Raw genomic sequence first — 18,610 nt, forward strand, 5'->3', positions numbered from 1 at the left:
GTCCCCTCCACCACCATGCTCCCTTACCCCAGTTCACACTCAGGTGGAACTCAGCAGTTCCTCAAAATATACAGAGCAGTTGTGCTTCTGTTACTTGTCTATACTGGAAACTTGGCAAAATGAGAGTTATTGGTAAATTTAGACTATAAGTGCACCTGAGGGCGGCTCATCTACTGTGAGCTAGAAATCCCTAAGTCTAATCATTAATAACCTGCTTTCTCAGTTTTCCTCTCTTGCTGTTCCCTCTGGCCATCAACAGAATTTAGACATACAACTGCTCACATCCTCCTGGGATATAAGAGGAGAAAATCATCTATTTTGCTGCTTTGCTAGTAATAGGGGAAAAAAATAAAGGGGCTAAAACAAAATGCCAGAGTAACAATGGTGATTTATTCATATCATCTGAGTACACTATTTTGTCTATCCTAGGACAGCATTTATATCAGTTTTCAATTTAAGAGATAAAACCTGAAAGATAAAATATAGCTTTTCATTAGATAGGCTCACATCATATGACCCACATATTTTAGATACCTCATTACTTCTGGTTTTTAAATCATGACTATGCTCATTTCATTGGAACATGGTAACCTGTAGTCATTTACTCTCCTTGTCGTCCCCATGCGTACGTCTCATGTAATGTTCATTTCATCACGCTTGCATCTCTTTTAATATATGGTTTTTAGAAGGAATACTATTAACCTTTAATATACTAACATTTAATATATGTTAGTATATTTAATATATATGTATTACAAAAAATGTCAGAAAACTAAAATCATCTCGTTTGATTTCAGAATTAGCTATAACCAATAGGTATTTGACCATGATAATGGGATTACTGCAAGACAATTAATGTCCTTCTGCTATGTTTTATAATTCAACTTCATGTGTTAGGAAGACCGCAGCAGATTATAACTAATTCAGTAAGGGCTGTCATTTTAAAAACCATTCTAGATAGAATAGGAAGGTTTTTTTAATGGTTCAAAGAAAGACCTAGTCACCCAGTTCTTTAAATAAATATGGAGTTTACTGATGAGTTTAATTCAGGGAAAATACATTTCTGAGAGGGGTTGGTGTCATTACTAATATGGCATATCGGTTTGTTAAGAACTGATGTCTTGGGGCGCCTGGGTGGCTCAGTGGGTTAAGCCTCTGCCTTCAGCTCAGGTCATGATCTCAGGGTCCTGGGATCGAGCCCCGCATCGGGCTCTCTGCTCAGCGGGGAGCCTGCTTCCCCCCTCTCTCTGCCTGCCTCTCTGCCTCCTTGTGATCTCTCTCTCTCTCTCTCTCTCTCTCTCTCTGTGTGTGTCAAATAAATAAATAAAATCTTTAAAAAAAAAAAAAAACTGATGTCTTGTAGAGAACAGGACAGTAAACATGGTGTGTAGTGGTTAGCTGTTTTGCATGGCAAGTCATGTCTTTTCCTGCTGTCTCTCTGCCAGGGCCGAATCAGTTGTACTGGACGCCTAATGGTACAGGCCGTCAACCAAAGAGGTCGCAGTCCCCGCTCTCCCTCAGGCCATCCTCATGTCAGAAGGTATGTGACACGTTCCTTCCTGTAGGTGTTACTGCTATTTTTAGTTATTACTACAGATTCAACACTATTAGAATCATGGTATGACCACAAAACAGTGAACATAAAAGACAGAAGAATGCGAATATGGTCTTAAGGTGTACACACTGCCTGGGTCCTTGATTATTCTGTTCCGTTCTGATTCAGAAAAGAGAAAGGAATAAACAGTTGGTAAGGTCACTGGGCCCAGGTAAATATACTATCACTAATTTGTTACATAGGACCCAGTTTGTATATGAAGACATCAAAGCTCAACACCTTTAAATGGCAGGCACGGGAACATGAAAATACTAGTAAATGGTACACAAACATTCAAACCAAACTTCTCCAGCCAGCAGCTGTCTAGCCATGACAAATTACTGCCACTAGATTTCTTAAAATCCGCTAATTTGCTAATGTTCACTTTTTAGTCACTTAGTTCAAAACAGTTTAGATGACAATTTTGGAGCTAAGAAGTTCCCTATTTTAAATGCTCAGTAAGTACTTGCTAACAATAGTGTGTGCTTTCTTTCTTTCTTTTTTTTTTTTTAAAGATTTTATTTATTTATTTGACAGAGATCACAAGTAGGCAGAGAAGCAGGCAGAGAGAGAGGAGGAAGCAGGCTCCCCGCAGAGCAGAGAGCCCGATGCGGGGCTCGATTCCAGGACCCTGGGATCATGACCTGAGCCGAAGGCAGAGGCTTTAACCCACTGAGCCACCCAGGCGCCCCTAGTGTGTGCTTTCTATTCCGAATCGCCCTGAGCTTATGCAAGGATGCTGACGGAGTAATACTAGGCAGGGACGAGAAAAGGGTATCGCTTCCTAGTAACATATTTGCACTTAAGAAACTATGGTAAGTCACCCGGTCTGTCATCTTGGGCTCCTGTTTAGATATTTTACAGAGCCTGTTTCAGTAGCCCTGACTGTAAACTGCAGGCCACAGATGCTAAGTTAGGCTCACAGAAGGTCAGCCAGAAACACTGAGGAAGCACCAAGCCAGTGATCTGTCTACACCTCACGTGACTGGACGCACAGCCCTTTGCTCAGCACTTTGGAAGACAGTTCTGATACCTAAACACATGGGGGCTTAATACTCTAACTTGTTTGTTCACAAGAACCAAGGATTGTGTGTATGGCTATAAACATAACGTGTTTAGTAGCAGATCCATTCTCTTGCATTATTTTCTTCTGCTTTTCTTGTGTCTTTAGTACTTTTAAGCTTTTCCATGTGTGTCTCCTAGAAAAGCATTCTGCTCAGAAATTAGATCTGTACTTGAACAGTAACCTATATAATTGGTATTATAGTTGGTATATAGTTGGTAATTATTAGCCTGTTATACTGATCTTTCATTTGTTCTACTCTTTTTCTAGTTAAATGTTTTTACACTTCTCTTCTAGTGATTAGTGACAGAATTTATGTTCGTTATCTTGTTCCTTCCACTTCTCTTCTAGTGATTAGTGACAGAATTTATGTTCGTTATCTTGTTCCTTCCTTACATCTTCCCTGCAATTACTTTAAAATGGTGTTGCTCTGGGGGCTGCCTGGGTGGCTCAGTGGGTTAAGCCTCTGCCTTCGGCTCAGGTCCTGATCTCAGGGTTCTGGGATTGAGTCCCGCATTGGGCTCTCTGCTGGGCGGGGAGCCTGCTTCCTCCTCTCTCTCTCTCTCTCTGCTTGTGATCTCTCTCTCTGTCAAATAAATAAAAAATCTAAAAAAAAAAAAAAAATGGTGTTGCTCTGAAAGGTGTATCTAGCAACATATTCAAAAGCAAGAGAGATGCACAAAATCTGGGAGATTTGCACAATTTTAAAGATAAAAAATATAATTTGTTTTCTTGGTTTGTATAAAAGGAATTTTGATTAGAAAGATGAAATTTTTACAAAATAATAAATTTTAATTTCCTAAAAATTTCAAATCACAGTGGAAAGTTATACTTTTTGTTGGAAAAGATTTGGTAATAAATGAGCAACAGCTGCTGCTATTTCTCATACAGCTTTCAAAAATACTTAAGAAAAAAATAGGTAAATATAGAGTATTTCATTTTTTCCCATCTCTTTTATGATTTATATTAGCTTTAAGGATTAGGATAGAATTATTTAAGTTCTCTAAATAGCAAACTATTAATTTCATAATTAAACTTTCAAATAAAACAAGATTTTGCTGGCTTTTCTGACTTTATGTGTGAACTTTAGGAGTAGGAATCAGATAAAGAAATTGTATTATTACTGTATGTATTATTAAAAATATCAAGAACCTGATAATAATAACTTCTATCTCCCTCTCTCCCCCTGCCCCATTGTGCCTTCCTTTCCTTCCATCTTTCTGTTTATTATGTCTTGTCCTAAGGCCTCGTTCTAGATCAAGGGACAGTGGAGATGAAAATGAACCAATTCAAGAACGATTCTTCAGACCTCACTTCTTGCAGGCTCCTGGAGATCTAACAGTTCAAGAAGGAAAGCTCTGCAGAATGGATTGTAAGGTAAGAGTGTGTTAATGCCTACAAATCTCTTGTCTCTCTTTCCCCCCTTACTGTAATTTCTCTTGAGTTCCTTTTAAGGAAATTACGTAAGGTGTACATCTTTAAAATGTTTCCAGGGGCACCTGGGTGGCTCAGTGGGTGAAAGCCTCTGCCTTCAGCTCAGGTCATGATCTTAGGGTCCTGGGATCAAGCCCCGCATGGGGCTCTCTGCTCAGCAGGGAGCCTGCCTCCCCCTCTCTCTCTGCCTGCCTCTCTGCCTATCTGTGATCTCTGTCTGTCAGATAAATAAATAAAATCTTTAAAAAAATAAAAAAGTAAAAAATAAAATGTTTTCAGCCTACAAGAAAAAAAAAAAAAGAGTGACATATACTGGATGTTTATATACTGTTTTGTCATTCTTTTCCTTTACATTGAAATTTTTATTAAATGTATTCCTTATTTAGAACTGCACATACCATACCGTACACAGTCACTGAGAGGTTTTTTTCCCCTTTAAGTTTACCATTTTGTTGAAGTGATAAAAGTGTTAAATCTGTCATGTCCTAATAATTAATTCATTTATTTTCGTAATTTTTTCAAATAAATTTTGTAGCCATGTATCTACTCTCTTATTCCTCCCATTTCAAAAAGCAGTTAGAGAGACATCCTCTCTTTCCCATTTCGGAGCAGGGCTGCTTAACCCAGGGCCTTTGGGTAGGCAGGTTTCACTAGGTGTTGAGTTCTGCAACTGCATATAAAATTACGTGTATGATATAGCTTTCATCAGTTTCTCAAAGGAGCTCAAGACCATAAATGTTAAATAACCACTGCTGTGAATTTTTTTTGTTTTGGTTTTTTTGCCCCATTATCTAGTGATCCTAAATTTTAGTTCTTAAATATGGGTAAGGTTTTTAAAATTTGGGCTCCCTCTGCTGGTTTTCTCTGGGATTGCAGAACACAAATATATGATGCTTGGAGGATTAAATCTGGGCTTACAGAAATTTATATTTTAAAAACAGTACTCTTGGGGTACCTGGGTGGCTCAGTTGGTTAAGTGTCTGCCTTTGGCTTGGGTCATGATCCCAGGGTCCTGGAATCGAGCCCGGGGTCATTCTGCTTACTCAGCGGTGAGCCTACTTCCTCCTCCTCTGCCTGCCATTCCCCTTGCTTGTGCGCTCTAATAAATAAAATCTTTAAAAAAAAAAAAAAAAGTACTCTTAACAAAAGTATTTTATTTTCCAACATAATTCTTTTTATAGTATAAGCACAAAAATTGAGTTTCAGCATATGTGTATTTTTACATCTTCCCTGCAATTACTTTAAAATGGTGTTGCTCTGGGGGCTGCCTGGGTGGCTCAGTGGGTTAAGCCTCTGCCTTCGGCTCAGGTCCTGATCTCAGGGTTCTGGGATTGAGTCCCGCATTGGGCTCTCTGCTGGGCGGGGAGCCTGCTTCCTCCTCTCTCTCTCTCTCTCTGCTTGTGATCTCTCTCTCTGTCAAATAAATAAAAAATCTAAAAAAAAAAAAAAAATGGTGTTGCTCTGAAAGGTGTATCTAGCAACATATTCAAAAGCAAGAGAGATGCACAAAATCTGGGAGATTTGCACAATTTTAAAGATAAAAAATATAATTTGTTTTCTTGGTTTGTATAAAAGGAATTTTGATTAGAAAGATGAAATTTTTACAAAATAATAAATTTTAATTTCCTAAAAATTTCAAATCACAGTGGAAAGTTATACTTTTTGTTGGAAAAGATTTGGTAATAAATGAGCAACAGCTGCTGCTATTTCTCATACAGCTTTCAAAAATACTTAAGAAAAAAATAGGTAAATATAGAGTATTTCATTTTTTCCCATCTCTTTTATGATTTATATTAGCTTTAAGGATTAGGATAGAATTATTTAAGTTCTCTAAATAGCAAACTATTAATTTCATAATTAAACTTTCAAATAAAACAAGATTTTGCTGGCTTTTCTGACTTTATGTGTGAACTTTAGGAGTAGGAATCAGATAAAGAAATTGTATTATTACTGTATGTATTATTAAAAATATCAAGAACCTGATAATAATAACTTCTATCTCCCTCTCTCCCCCTGCCCCATTGTGCCTTCCTTTCCTTCCATCTTTCTGTTTATTATGTCTTGTCCTAAGGCCTCGTTCTAGATCAAGGGACAGTGGAGATGAAAATGAACCAATTCAAGAACGATTCTTCAGACCTCACTTCTTGCAGGCTCCTGGAGATCTAACAGTTCAAGAAGGAAAGCTCTGCAGAATGGATTGTAAGGTAAGAGTGTGTTAATGCCTACAAATCTCTTGTCTCTCTTTCCCCCCTTACTGTAATTTCTCTTGAGTTCCTTTTAAGGAAATTACGTAAGGTGTACATCTTTAAAATGTTTCCAGGGGCACCTGGGTGGCTCAGTGGGTGAAAGCCTCTGCCTTCAGCTCAGGTCATGATCTTAGGGTCCTGGGATCAAGCCCCGCATGGGGCTCTCTGCTCAGCAGGGAGCCTGCCTCCCCCTCTCTCTCTGCCTGCCTCTCTGCCTATCTGTGATCTCTGTCTGTCAGATAAATAAATAAAATCTTTAAAAAAATAAAAAAGTAAAAAATAAAATGTTTTCAGCCTACAAGAAAAAAAAAAAAAGAGTGACATATACTGGATGTTTATATACTGTTTTGTCATTCTTTTCCTTTACATTGAAATTTTTATTAAATGTATTCCTTATTTAGAACTGCACATACCATACCGTACACAGTCACTGAGAGGTTTTTTTCCCCTTTAAGTTTACCATTTTGTTGAAGTGATAAAAGTGTTAAATCTGTCATGTCCTAATAATTAATTCATTTATTTTCGTAATTTTTTCAAATAAATTTTGTAGCCATGTATCTACTCTCTTATTCCTCCCATTTCAAAAAGCAGTTAGAGAGACATCCTTTCTTTCCCATTTCGGAGCAGGGCTGCTTAACCCAGGGCCTTTGGGTAGGCAGGTTTCACTAGGTGTTGAGTTCTGCAACTGCATATAAAATTACGTGTATGATATAGCTTTCATCAGTTTCTCAAAGGAGCTCAAGACCATAAATGTTAAATAACCACTGCTGTGAATTTTTTTTGTTTTGGTTTTTTTGCCCCATTATCTAGTGATCCTAAATTTTAGTTCTTAAATATGGGTAAGGTTTTTAAAATTTGGGCTCCCTCTGCTGGTTTTCTCTGGGATTGCAGAACACAAATATATGATGCTTGGAGGATTAAATCTGGGCTTACAGAAATTTATATTTTAAAAACAGTACTCTTGGGGTACCTGGGTGGCTCAGTTGGTTAAGTGTCTGCCTTTGGCTTGGGTCATGATCCCAGGGTCCTGGAATCGAGCCCGGGGTCATTCTGCTTACTCAGCGGTGAGCCTACTTCCTCCTCCTCTGCCTGCCATTCCCCTTGCTTGTGCGCTCTAATAAATAAAATCTTTAAAAAAAAAAAAAAAAGTACTCTTAACAAAAGTATTTTATTTTCCAACATAATTCTTTTTATAGTATAAGCACAAAAATTGAGTTTCAGCATATGTGTATTTATTTTTGGTCTATAATTAAGAATCCATACAAACCACCTATAAAATAACATTGAGTCAACAGGGGAAATTTTATTTTAGATTATTAGATGATACCAAGGGATATTATGCTGTGTACAAAAAGCATCTTAAAAATTACATTTTTTTAGGGGCACCTGGGTGGCTCAGTGGGTTAAAGCCTGTATTTTCGGCTCAGGTCATGATCCCAGGGTCCTGGATTGAGCCCCACATCGGGCTCTCTGCTTTACAGGGAGCCTGCTTCCTCCTCTCTCTCTCTCTGCCTACTTGTGATCTCTGTCAAATAAATAAATCTTTTTTTAAAAATTACATTTTTTAGAAAAAAATTGTCAGTATAAGCTTTAAGAAGAAAAAAAAATCATGAAAATAAGCCTTTCACTAAAGCAACAGATAGATTTCCCCCCAAAAAAGCACTCCCCTGCCTTTTAACCTGTTAGGTACATTCCCTTGACTTGGTACTAAGTGCTAAGCGAAAATAACTAATCCAACTTCGATAGTAACAAATCTGCTCATCTGCCTCCTCCCAATTCCGTATCAGCTGAGAGCATGCTTCTGTTCAAGGTATGACCTGCTTACAATGACCTTAGATTCCTGAAACCAGGCTTGCTTTCTTTACACAATCAGAAGGGCTGGAATTCGAATCAGGGTAGAAAAACCCGGCCTTTTCCCTTTGCTTGATTGTGATTAAGTCTGTCCACTGGCATATGTGCACTGTGAATTAGGTGGGCTGAGTGCACAGCGCCTTGAGCAATTCTCCTCCTGCACACACCTTGGCTTTGGCCAGGATCTAATCTAAATTATCTAATAATTAGTATAATATTAGTATAATATAATTTAATATATTATTTTATTAATATAATAAAATATTAATAAAAAATAAAAAATATATATAATATATATTATATATAATAAATAAAATATAATAAAAAATATAATTAGTATAATATAATAATAATTAGTATAATAATAATCTAATCTAAAAGGTGGGAACAAACAGTGCCATTTCATTTCTAAACCTGGGAAAGGCCTAGAGCCTGACCAGAGAGAGGTGTGGATTCCCTCTTCCTCCTTACCACCTCTAGTGATCTCCAAACAGGTGAAGCAGTGAACGTGGAGAGCTGGGGGAGAGCCCGTACACAGAGGGGAGGACAGAGAGGCTGACCTTCTCAATAGCCAAGCTAACTACTGCTGTCTTTGTTTCCAACATGTCTTCATCCTTTTAACCAGTAATTTTACTTATTTTTTTCTCCCTAAAATTCTCAAGACCTTTGTTACATGTACGGAGAGAGGCATCTTGTAGGTAATATAAATGAGTATCACACAACAAGAATGGAATTTGGCAGAGCTGGGTTTTCAAAAGAATTACAGTCCAACTGACATCTTTTTGTATGAGATTTCCTACTAGTAAATTTGGGATGACGGGGGGGGGGGGGGGGGAAGCTTTCCTTAATGGTGTTTTTCTTCCCTTTCACAATCAAGGGCAAAACTATAAAGAGCTGACAGATGGTAACCATCCCTACCCTTCACAGCACAATGTGTTATTAGCAATTAAATGTGCTTTTTAATCTGATCTCTGGTCAACACAACTGCCGTGGTCTCAGGATTTTATGTTTCCATTGTGATGCTAATTTGTTGAGATGGTTTTCTGGGTAATTTCATATTGCTCTTGTTACTTAGTTTCAAGGATTATAAAATAGTAATAATAGCTCTGTGTGCTTATGGATGCATTAACTGATGTCTCCATAGCTATGGCAACCCTCTGATAACAAGCTTTATAGCGTATACATGCCAGTTGAGTAAGCGTTGTTATTGTGGTTGGACACCTTTTCCCAGAGAGCTCAGAGCCCTGTGCTGACATCATCCCCGGAATCTTTATGACCCTGGGTGAGGTAAGACAAGAACAGAAATCTTTAAAATCCGCATTTTACTTTTCTCTGGGTTGCTCTACAAGGGGTGTTTAGAAGTAACGCCATGATTGCTTAAGAAGCCATTGAAAGGTTTAAGCAAAAGAACAACACAAGCTGACACTAAAAGCCATCTCTTGTACTACCAAAGGAGGAATTTATGGTGGTTTCTTAGCTATTAGTGATTCCATTTTGTTTCAGTATTACAGAAATTTGTATGTTCCTTTCTGGTTTAGGTCAGTGGGTTACCAACCCCAGATCTAAGCTGGCAACTAGATGGAAAACCTATACGCCCCGACAGTGCTCACAAGATGCTCGTGCGTGAGAATGGGGTGCACTCCCTGATCATAGAGCCAGTGACCTCACGAGATGCCGGCATCTACACGTGTATAGCCACCAATCGAGCAGGACAAAACTCATTCAGCCTGGAGCTTGTGGTTGCTGGTAAGCAAGTCTGTGAATTTTTTTCTCTCAGAATGAATTATCAGATTCAAAAATGTAAATTAATCCTACATTATTAACCAATATGGAAAATAAATCAAACTGCTGAAAAAACAGATTGTATCATCAAAACAGCCAATTAGAACATAAGGCTTATTAGCAAATCAGAAACATTAGGGTTTTTTTTCAGTGTAGCCATCATTTTTCCTATCTCCCATTAGCCTGGCTGAGAGAGGAATTTAGCAGCTGTTCTGAGTCATTCTATTCTCATGTGTGTTGGCCTCCTAAGTTACATAAAGAGCAATGGTATCATGGATTCCATAACCAAACTTGATATATATAAGAATTTGCTCATGGGGCGGCTGGATGGCTCAGCGGGTTAAAGCCTCTGTCTTCCGCTCAGGTCATGATTCCAGGGTCCTGGGATTGAGCCCAGCATCACGCTCCCTACTCAGCGGAGCCTGCTTCCTCCTCTCTCTCTCTCTCTGCCTGCCTCTCTGCCTACTTGTGATCTCTGTCAAATAAATAAATAAATAAATCTTTAAAAAAATAATAGTAATTTGCTCATGCATAAAGTTCTGCCTACTTTTTAAAGTAATGTGCAGTGGTGTCAAAATTTAGAAATTTGAAATGTTATCATCTACCCCAAGTGTCATAGTCAAATTCAGATTTGCTTTTTAATGAATTATAATTTTAGGTAAATTTTGTAAAATTATATATAATGTATAAAATCTTACCCTTAGATAAGGTTTATAACACCCTTAGAAGCTGAGCATAAGTAAGAGTCTGTTAACTGTTCTCTTTTAAAAAAGAATGTTTATTACTTATACCTCTGTTTGCAGAGTGCTTCATTTATATTATCTCAGCTGGTCCTCACAAAAGCCCTCCAAGATAATTGGAAGAAATTTCCCTCATTTTACAGGTGTGGAAGCTAGAGTAAGTGACTTTCCCTGGGCCCTATTCTGTAAAGTGAGGGCCAGAGGCCAGACTCACATAGTTTGTTGACTCCCAGTACTCCTCCCCACACTGAGCCACTGCTCTCTCAGGAAAAAGAGTAGCCGTGAGAATAAAGCTCAGGAGGTCCTGGCTAAAATCCTAGATAACGATTCTAATAAAAGTACCAGGACATTTTTACACATAACTGTCAAACACCCAGGCTGTTGTGTTAACCATGCTTTCAAATTTTACATCAGGTATTCGATATTCCTACACAACTAGAATCAATTTCATCCAACCCACTAAACATCCCTCTTCCAGCTAAAACTGTTCAGCATTCTGCTGTCGACTGTTCCCTTTGATCCTATCTCCCCTTCAGGACTGAGACGTGAAGGTCTGAGAGACACAGGCATCTTGGTCTGTGCTCAGTCAGCACTTGCACTGGAAAGGGGGCAGAGGGCACAGTAATTAGAAGCCTCACGTCTTTGGCATCAACTCTCGGTTCCAAGCCCAGCTCTCCTGTATTAGCTATGTCTTTTGGCAAATAGAGAACATCTCTGCAGCTCGGTTCCCCCATATGTAAGATAGGGGCCATAAGGTGTCACAGTTTGTAAGGACTGTGTCATTTTGTAAGGTTTAAATTGTAGGAAGCTCTGCATCACCACCAGCACAGCAGTGCTCCAAAATGGTGTGATTCAACTGGAGATTGCTTTGACATTAAGGTTCACTTTATACCCTTTATGCTTTCCTCAAAACTGGGACCCAGAAAGAATATTGAGGTCTGTTCCCACTTCCTCCAAAATAGGCTGGGTCAGGAAACCATGTGAAATACAATAAAAGTGTAATCCTCTACCTCATGCAAACTCAGAGAGAGTCTTAGGTATCTGAAATTTTCAGGTGTAGTTTTTATCCTCTTCACCTGTTTCTCCCCTGGTTGTTTTGCTTTGATATATCTGACACTCCAAAGGAGAGGTGATGGATAAAGACAGCCTCAAATGCATTATTGATAGCTCAGGAGAAAGTAATTAAACTTTATTCTTTCTCTGAAATTGTTTCCACCACAGATGTATGGAAACAGTTTCCCATCAGATAGTAACATTCAGAGGGTTATTAAATAGTTCTGATTTTTTTCAGACTGAGTAATAAAGTTGTCTTTTATGGCTTCCTTCCTTCAGGGTAATAAAAAGTCATCTTTTTATAGCTTCCTTCAAAGAATACAAATTGGAATTCGTAATTTATAGGACATACATTCCTAGTTTATAAGTAACAATTGAAAGCTGCCAAATTTAGATAAAGATGTCTCCCCACTCTTTTCCTCCTTTAACCCTATAGTATGTCTCACGTAAGCCAAGACTTACAAATCTTCAGGATCTCCATAGCAAACATTTCTGATCACAAGGAGGGAATCCGAGTGGATCAAATTCCTAGAAATACTTGTTCTCCTCAGAGTCACTAGGTGGCAGTGGTTGGTAAAGGTTGTGAGTGCTCGGTGACATCATTAGGAGTGAAGCCATCCCAAATGCTAGCAATGACTTAGGAGTGTCACGCAGCCTGTCAGACAGGCATTCTGTGGAGCAGATGGCCAGTGGACTGTGTGGGCCTGTCAGACTTGAATTAATTGATGAAATAAATGAGTGGAATGAAGCACAGGAACCTTTCTTGGTAAAAGTAATTTGGAGAAAGGACTAGCATCTTACCGCCTGAAGTGAAAAATGGTATCATAAAATAAAAGATACATTCAAACAATGTTTCTGAAAGCTTCTGAATTCTTTATAGGGCTACCTTTGTGTACCATTGATCGATAATTCATCTCCCGTTTCCTTAGCTAAGGAAGCACACAAACCCCCTGTGTTTATCGAGAAGCTGCAAAACACAGGAGTTGCTGATGGATACCCAGTGCGACTGGAATGCCGTGTCTCAGGAGTGCCACCGCCTCAGATATTTTGGAAGAAAGAAAATGAATCACTCACTCACAGCACTGACCGAGTGAGGTGAGAATACACAATGACTTAATCCACATCTGTTCAATAGGTCCTGAGGAAACATAAAGAGATGCACTTTACGTAGCACATAAATCTCTGTGAGAGTCACGCTATTGATGGTATCAAAGACAAAAATCACTCTTTACCCTCATGTATAATTAAGCTTCTGGAAGGAAGCTCTCATTGTATGTGATAAACATTCTAACTTAAATCTCAGGGGGATTTTTTTGAGTGTTTACACCTAGAAGAAAAAATGAATTCATTTGTGTCCGTGGTGATACAGAAACTATTCAGTGGGTTTTGTAAAGGCCAATCCTCCACTAGAAATTAAGTGCGCACATTTATTCAACCTTTTGATGTCTGCTCTTCTCTCCCATTAACTTTAATGGGCTAGCAGCCTTTCCAGAATAAGTATGACCCTATTATCTGCTACGTGCCCAATTCTGTTTCTAATGATCTAATTAAAAGTGATGCTTCATGTCCAAAGCCACTTTTTAAAAATTTAGAACCCTATTGACTTTATCCATTTCTCCAGCATGCACCAGGATAATCATGGCTACATCTGCCTGCTCATTCAGGGAGCTACAAAAGAAGACGCTGGGTGGTACACGGTATCAGCCAAGAATGAAGCCGGGATTGTGTCCTGTACCGCCAGGCTGGATGTTTACAGTGAGTGCCACTTCATCTCCTCTCACTGCAGTTACTCATTAAATCATGAAAAAGCAGACATCTGGACAGCCAATCATATTACTTTTATATAAACTTATAAACAACTGTGGAGTTTTATTTGCCCAAAATTTCATATTGCTCTTTCTCTTTCTATTTATAGTTTCTCAACATTAATAGTGAACTACACCAGGAGAACAAATACCCAAGTATCATTCAGGAACTTTGCATTATTAGCAAAATATGCATGTTGATTTCTCTTACGTTGGCTAGTCAGTTGTGGCTTCCTTACACAAGCATCCGTAGGAGTTAACAGTAGGCGAAGGCATAACCACGTTTTTCACATTTTCTTGTTACTGTGTTCTGCAAATGACTGCCTTTTAACATTTCTTGTTATATCCTACCACAGCGTCTTACTGCACTCTAAATGTGTGTACCATTGATCCCGGAATGCATCTTTTCTGTGGCTTAGCGCTTTTCTCTTTAATATACCTTAAGCAGCTCAGCAGTAGTTTTGTGAGTGTTTGTGTATGTATATTTGTGTACATGCATTTTAAAGAAACTTATTTCTGAATTCACAGACTAGTACAGTAGCATTATGTGATCTATTGACATAAAGAAAACCACTAGAAAAAAATTAAGAACTGATAGCAAATTTTACCTCTTGTTGAATAGGAAATAATTTTGTGAGGTTCTTCAAGTATTGAGTTACCTCAACCTTCCCTCCTGCCCACTTCTTTCCAATTGACTAGTGCTGAACCATCCATCCTGAGTACCTAACTACTGTAATTATTATGACATTTGTACATTTTGTGCTTTGAAGATGTTTTTTAAAGAGGGGGAGAGGTGAGAATTAGGAAGCTGAGCGACTGTTTTTGAATGACTTCCTGTGCTGCAGTAAGTGTTAACTTTAAAAGAAACTACACTTCTTTACTACCTAGCTGTTACAGTCCCACTATCCTGGACAGAAAGTAAATCTGCAATATATGAGGAAAATTTGCAAAACTGTGCTTACATTTTAGGATTTCTACCATGCTAAAGAATATGTGCCTGGTATATACGAAAAGACATTCTGTATTTACTTGAAACATTTAAGTGCTTTCCAGGACATCTTGAGGTTTTTTTTTAATCTTTTTTTTTTTTTTTTCCTTTTCTATTGTAGCCCAGTGGCATCAGCAGCCACAGAGCACCAAGCCAAAAAAAGTACGGCCCTCAGCCAGTCGCTATGCAGCACTTTCAGACCAGGGACTAGACATCAAAGCAGCGTTCCAACCCGAAGCCAGCCCATCTCACCTGACACTGAATACCGGCTTGGTAGAAAGTGAGGACCTGTAATCCAACATTCTTTTTAACGCTGAAACACTGAAACAGCCACCATTGCCTTGACCAACATATTCCTTTGTCACATTATGTAAAGGGCAAAACATACCTTTGACTATAAGAAATAAACACCAAAATAATACTTTTCCTACTTGATATACCAAACTTAGAGTTTCAGTAGGTGATGCTCATAGAAATGTACACATTGCACAGAAAATCTTCATTCATCATCCAACTTAAAACTTGTGGAATCTCTGTGATGAAAGCGATCTGAAATGCCAAAATGCTAATGAAAATCAGCTGTTCAAAGGTAACCAGAATTTGTATTCTCCATAGTACCTTAAACACTAGCTGTAGGTGCTACACAGCATGACAGTGTGGAATCCTTAACAGGAGGCAAATGTACCGCAAATAATACTAAAATGTTTCTAAGTGGGCAGTGTGTTCAGACAGCTACAGTGAACCAAGTGCAATATATAGGGATGAAAGGAAGAGGAAATGACAAATCCAAGTAAATGCCTTGTTTTTGCAAAATTGTTTTATATTAAATCATAAGGAATTACTGGCCTTTAATTTTATTAATATCGAGAGCTTTCTAAAAAGGTTAATACCTTAGTTCTTAACCACCTTTTTCTTTATGTGTAGTATTTTCTTTTCATGCTACCTTGGTAGGAAGCTTACTTACAATCCATATTAAAAGGCTAACTTAATTATAAATAATACAAAGTATTCCAAATAAAGCAGAACTGTATTACAGTCCATTCCACAAAAGACATCCAAATCACCCAAATGACCAAGGCGTATAGTATTCAGCGGAAAGAGGGGTCTGGAAGGAGTAGGAAGAATGAAGGAAAATGCTACCAGCACACTTGTACTCATTTAAATAAAAGTAGAAGAGGCAGGAGACACCTGCTTTTCTTTGGTGAAGGCCAGGCTTTTCTTTGGTTTTCAAAAAAAAAAAGTATTTTTTTTACTTTAGGTAAATACTTTAGATAAATACTTTTACCTAAAGTATAAGTAAAAAAACACTGCCATTCAAATGTCAGGGGATCTAGGGTCAGCTGGGAGATTGGAGCACATGTGCTGTGGAAGTTTTAATGTCTGAAGTCTGTGTAGTCGCTGAAGAGGTTAGGTGTGTTGAGCAAGTGGAAAATGGACCGAGACTGCAAGAATGGCATCAGTAAGGAAACTGCCTGTAAGAGATAGTCTACTGGAGGAAAATGGAGACTTGGGAAAGACAAAAACAGGTTTGTGCCACAATCAATTTTTTTCCAATGGCACCATGATATGGTGAATGGAAAATATGAGTTCACTTCCATGCTGCCATGCAACCTTGCCTTAAGAAGGTGCTAGGTTCTGGGTAATTTGTAAAGGCATCTCTGCAAAGACTGATTTTTGAATGCATATGATCCTGCAACAGCTAGACTGACATGATTCTGACCAGACTTGATGGTTTTAAGTCGGAACCAATAAACTTTAAAAAGGAGGAAAAAAACTAATTTGGCCAGATATTATATTATAAAACACGAGGTTTTAATGGTACTTTGCTATGAAAAGAAAACACTGTATTCCTTATGCAAAACACATATATCTTTCATTATTTATAATAAAAATGTTGAACTGTCTTAGCTCAGTTAATTCAATATATAGTATTTTTTAAAATAATTTTATATCTGTGTACCACCCCATATATTTCATATTACTGCTTCACATGTACAGCTTTCTACTACTTTGTAAGAACACCAACCAACCAAGTTTTAAATGACTAATAGGCTTGATCACTGGGTGGCAGATGTTCTTTGCAGAGTAGTGCAAGTTTCTTTGACCACACTCGTATGCGTTGCTAATATGGAATTTAAGATACCATACAAAGTCTTTCATGGACCTAGCTATATCGTAGAATTATGACTTAACATCCTATCTTACTTGCCAAATTTTTCTGAATGTGACTGTTTGCTAATTTGCTGGGTTTGGGATTGAGTAGCATTATTTGCCACCTTTTATGTTGTATTTATAAAAAAGTACTATCATACTACTATTTGGATTGTTGTGCTGGTGTAATGTGGATTTAACATCAATAAATATTTAACAAATAATAGCTGCAATTTTGTGAAGCAAAATACTCCATTGTTTTAGTTTTCTGTTGCTTATGTCATAAATTAGTATAAACTTAGAAGCTTAAAATAACATTTATTAGCTCACAGGTCTATAGGTCAGAAGGGCTGGGTTCTACACTCTGAGTCTTACTAGGCTAACATCAGCACATCCATTGGACAACATTCTCATCTGGAGCTCTTCCAAGTTCAAGGAGTTGTGACAAAATTTATCTCCCTGCAGTTGTAGGCTAGAGGCCTCAATGTAATCTGTTGTCTAGGGGGCACTCTCAGCTCCTACGGGCCATCTGCATGCCTTGCCATGTCATCCCCTCCATCTTCAAGACCAGCAAAGAGAATCTCAGCAAAGAGAATTCCTCAGCTAAGAGAATCTCCCTCAGAATGGATCCTTCTCATGCCTTGATCTTGTCAGAGGCCCAGCCCCTTCTAAGGGATCGCATGATTAGGTCAAGCCCAAGTGAATACCCCTCTTTCTTAAAATGACCTGATTTTTTTTAATATAATTAAAATCTCTCCAAAGCAACACCTAAATTTGTGTTTGATTGGATAACTGAGAGAAGGTGTGTGTACACCAGGAGGTGGGAATACTGGGAGCCATCTTAGAATTCTGCCTATATGCATGTAAATAATGTTGGTTCCTGTGATGCCCTATGGGGAAAGTATACTGTGACCCCAAACCATATGCCCTCTCTTGACATCTATGAAATTAAATAGGGTTCTGGTTCAAGATGGATGACAGGATCCTGAACACACCTCCTCCCACAGACACACCAAATCAACAACATACATAACAATTTCTTCTAAAAGAAACCCCAAAACTAACCGACTGCTACACATTAGGCAAATGAGACAACCCACATCAAACACATGTAAGAGGTTGTAACACAATCTTGCCCTAAATGCCGCCCCTGGTGCAGTAACCTACAATCAAGAGGGAACTCAAAATCCCAGACTTCAGCCTCAGGATCAAAGGATTTGAACCCCACATGAGTACCCCAACTTTTTTTTTAAAGATTTTATTAGTACCCCCAACTTTTAAGACCTGCACCCGAGAGACAAGCCCCAAGAATATCTAGCTTCACAAGCTAGTGGGGCCTACAGCCACAAGACCACAAGGCTATAACAATCTGACAAATAGTCCTTAAAAGGCTCCAACAGGGTCACCCACCCTAGGGACCAGTTTTTCATGAAAGGAGCCTATTTGCTTATCTTAAAGCATCAGCCTGAGTGGCAGACACCTAATTTAATAAACATCCAGGGGTATACTGAAATAATCCAAAGACTAAGGCTGGTGAGTACCAACCATCTCTACGCTCACCCTCTGCCTCGCTCCGGGTCACTAGTATCTCCAGAAAGAAGCTTGTGCAAATGTCTGGCACCCTGGTTTTGCAGCTGCCGCCCAGGAGATACCTCTTGATTGCCTGGCTATGGTGGCTAGTGGAGGCAGATCCCTGTAACAGTGACTGTAAGAGAAACACAGTTCTTAACCACCTACAACCCAAGAATGGAGCAGGGGCAGAATGAAACAGAGTCTTCCTGGGAGAGAGGACTATTTGCTTATCCTTACAGATGCAGCCTGAGCGGCAGGCTTCTAACGAAACACACATCTAAGGGCCAACTTTAATCCTCTCCAGAGACCTCCAAGGCCAGCCACTATCTTG

General features: G+C 38.6%; 1 protein-coding gene across 2 annotated transcripts in view; it reads left to right on the plus strand.

Annotated features, from left to right (window-relative positions):
• LOC111155014 (palladin, cytoskeletal associated protein) overlaps positions 1-16,931 on the plus strand; it is a 231,261-nt gene extending 214,330 nt beyond the window's left edge. For both annotated transcript variants that reach the window (XM_022515012.1, XM_022515019.1), the window contains 6 exons: positions 1,446-1,540; positions 3,902-4,034; positions 9,727-9,934; positions 12,693-12,858; positions 13,385-13,518; positions 14,678-16,931. In XM_022515012.1, coding sequence (XP_022370720.1) covers positions 1,446-1,540; positions 3,902-4,034; positions 9,727-9,934; positions 12,693-12,858; positions 13,385-13,518; positions 14,678-14,850 — 909 coding nt within the window. In that variant the 3' untranslated portion in view covers positions 14,851-16,931. The remainder of the gene's footprint in view (positions 1-1,445; positions 1,541-3,901; positions 4,035-9,726; positions 9,935-12,692; positions 12,859-13,384; positions 13,519-14,677) is intronic.
• Positions 16,932-18,610: the final 1,679 nt, after the last annotated feature.

The sequence above is a fragment of the Enhydra lutris genome, unplaced genomic scaffold (assembly GCF_002288905.1).
Source record: "Enhydra lutris kenyoni isolate GAN:26980312 unplaced genomic scaffold, ASM228890v2 scaffoldscaffold3, whole genome shotgun sequence".
Classification (NCBI taxonomy): Eukaryota; Metazoa; Chordata; class Mammalia; order Carnivora; family Mustelidae; genus Enhydra; species Enhydra lutris.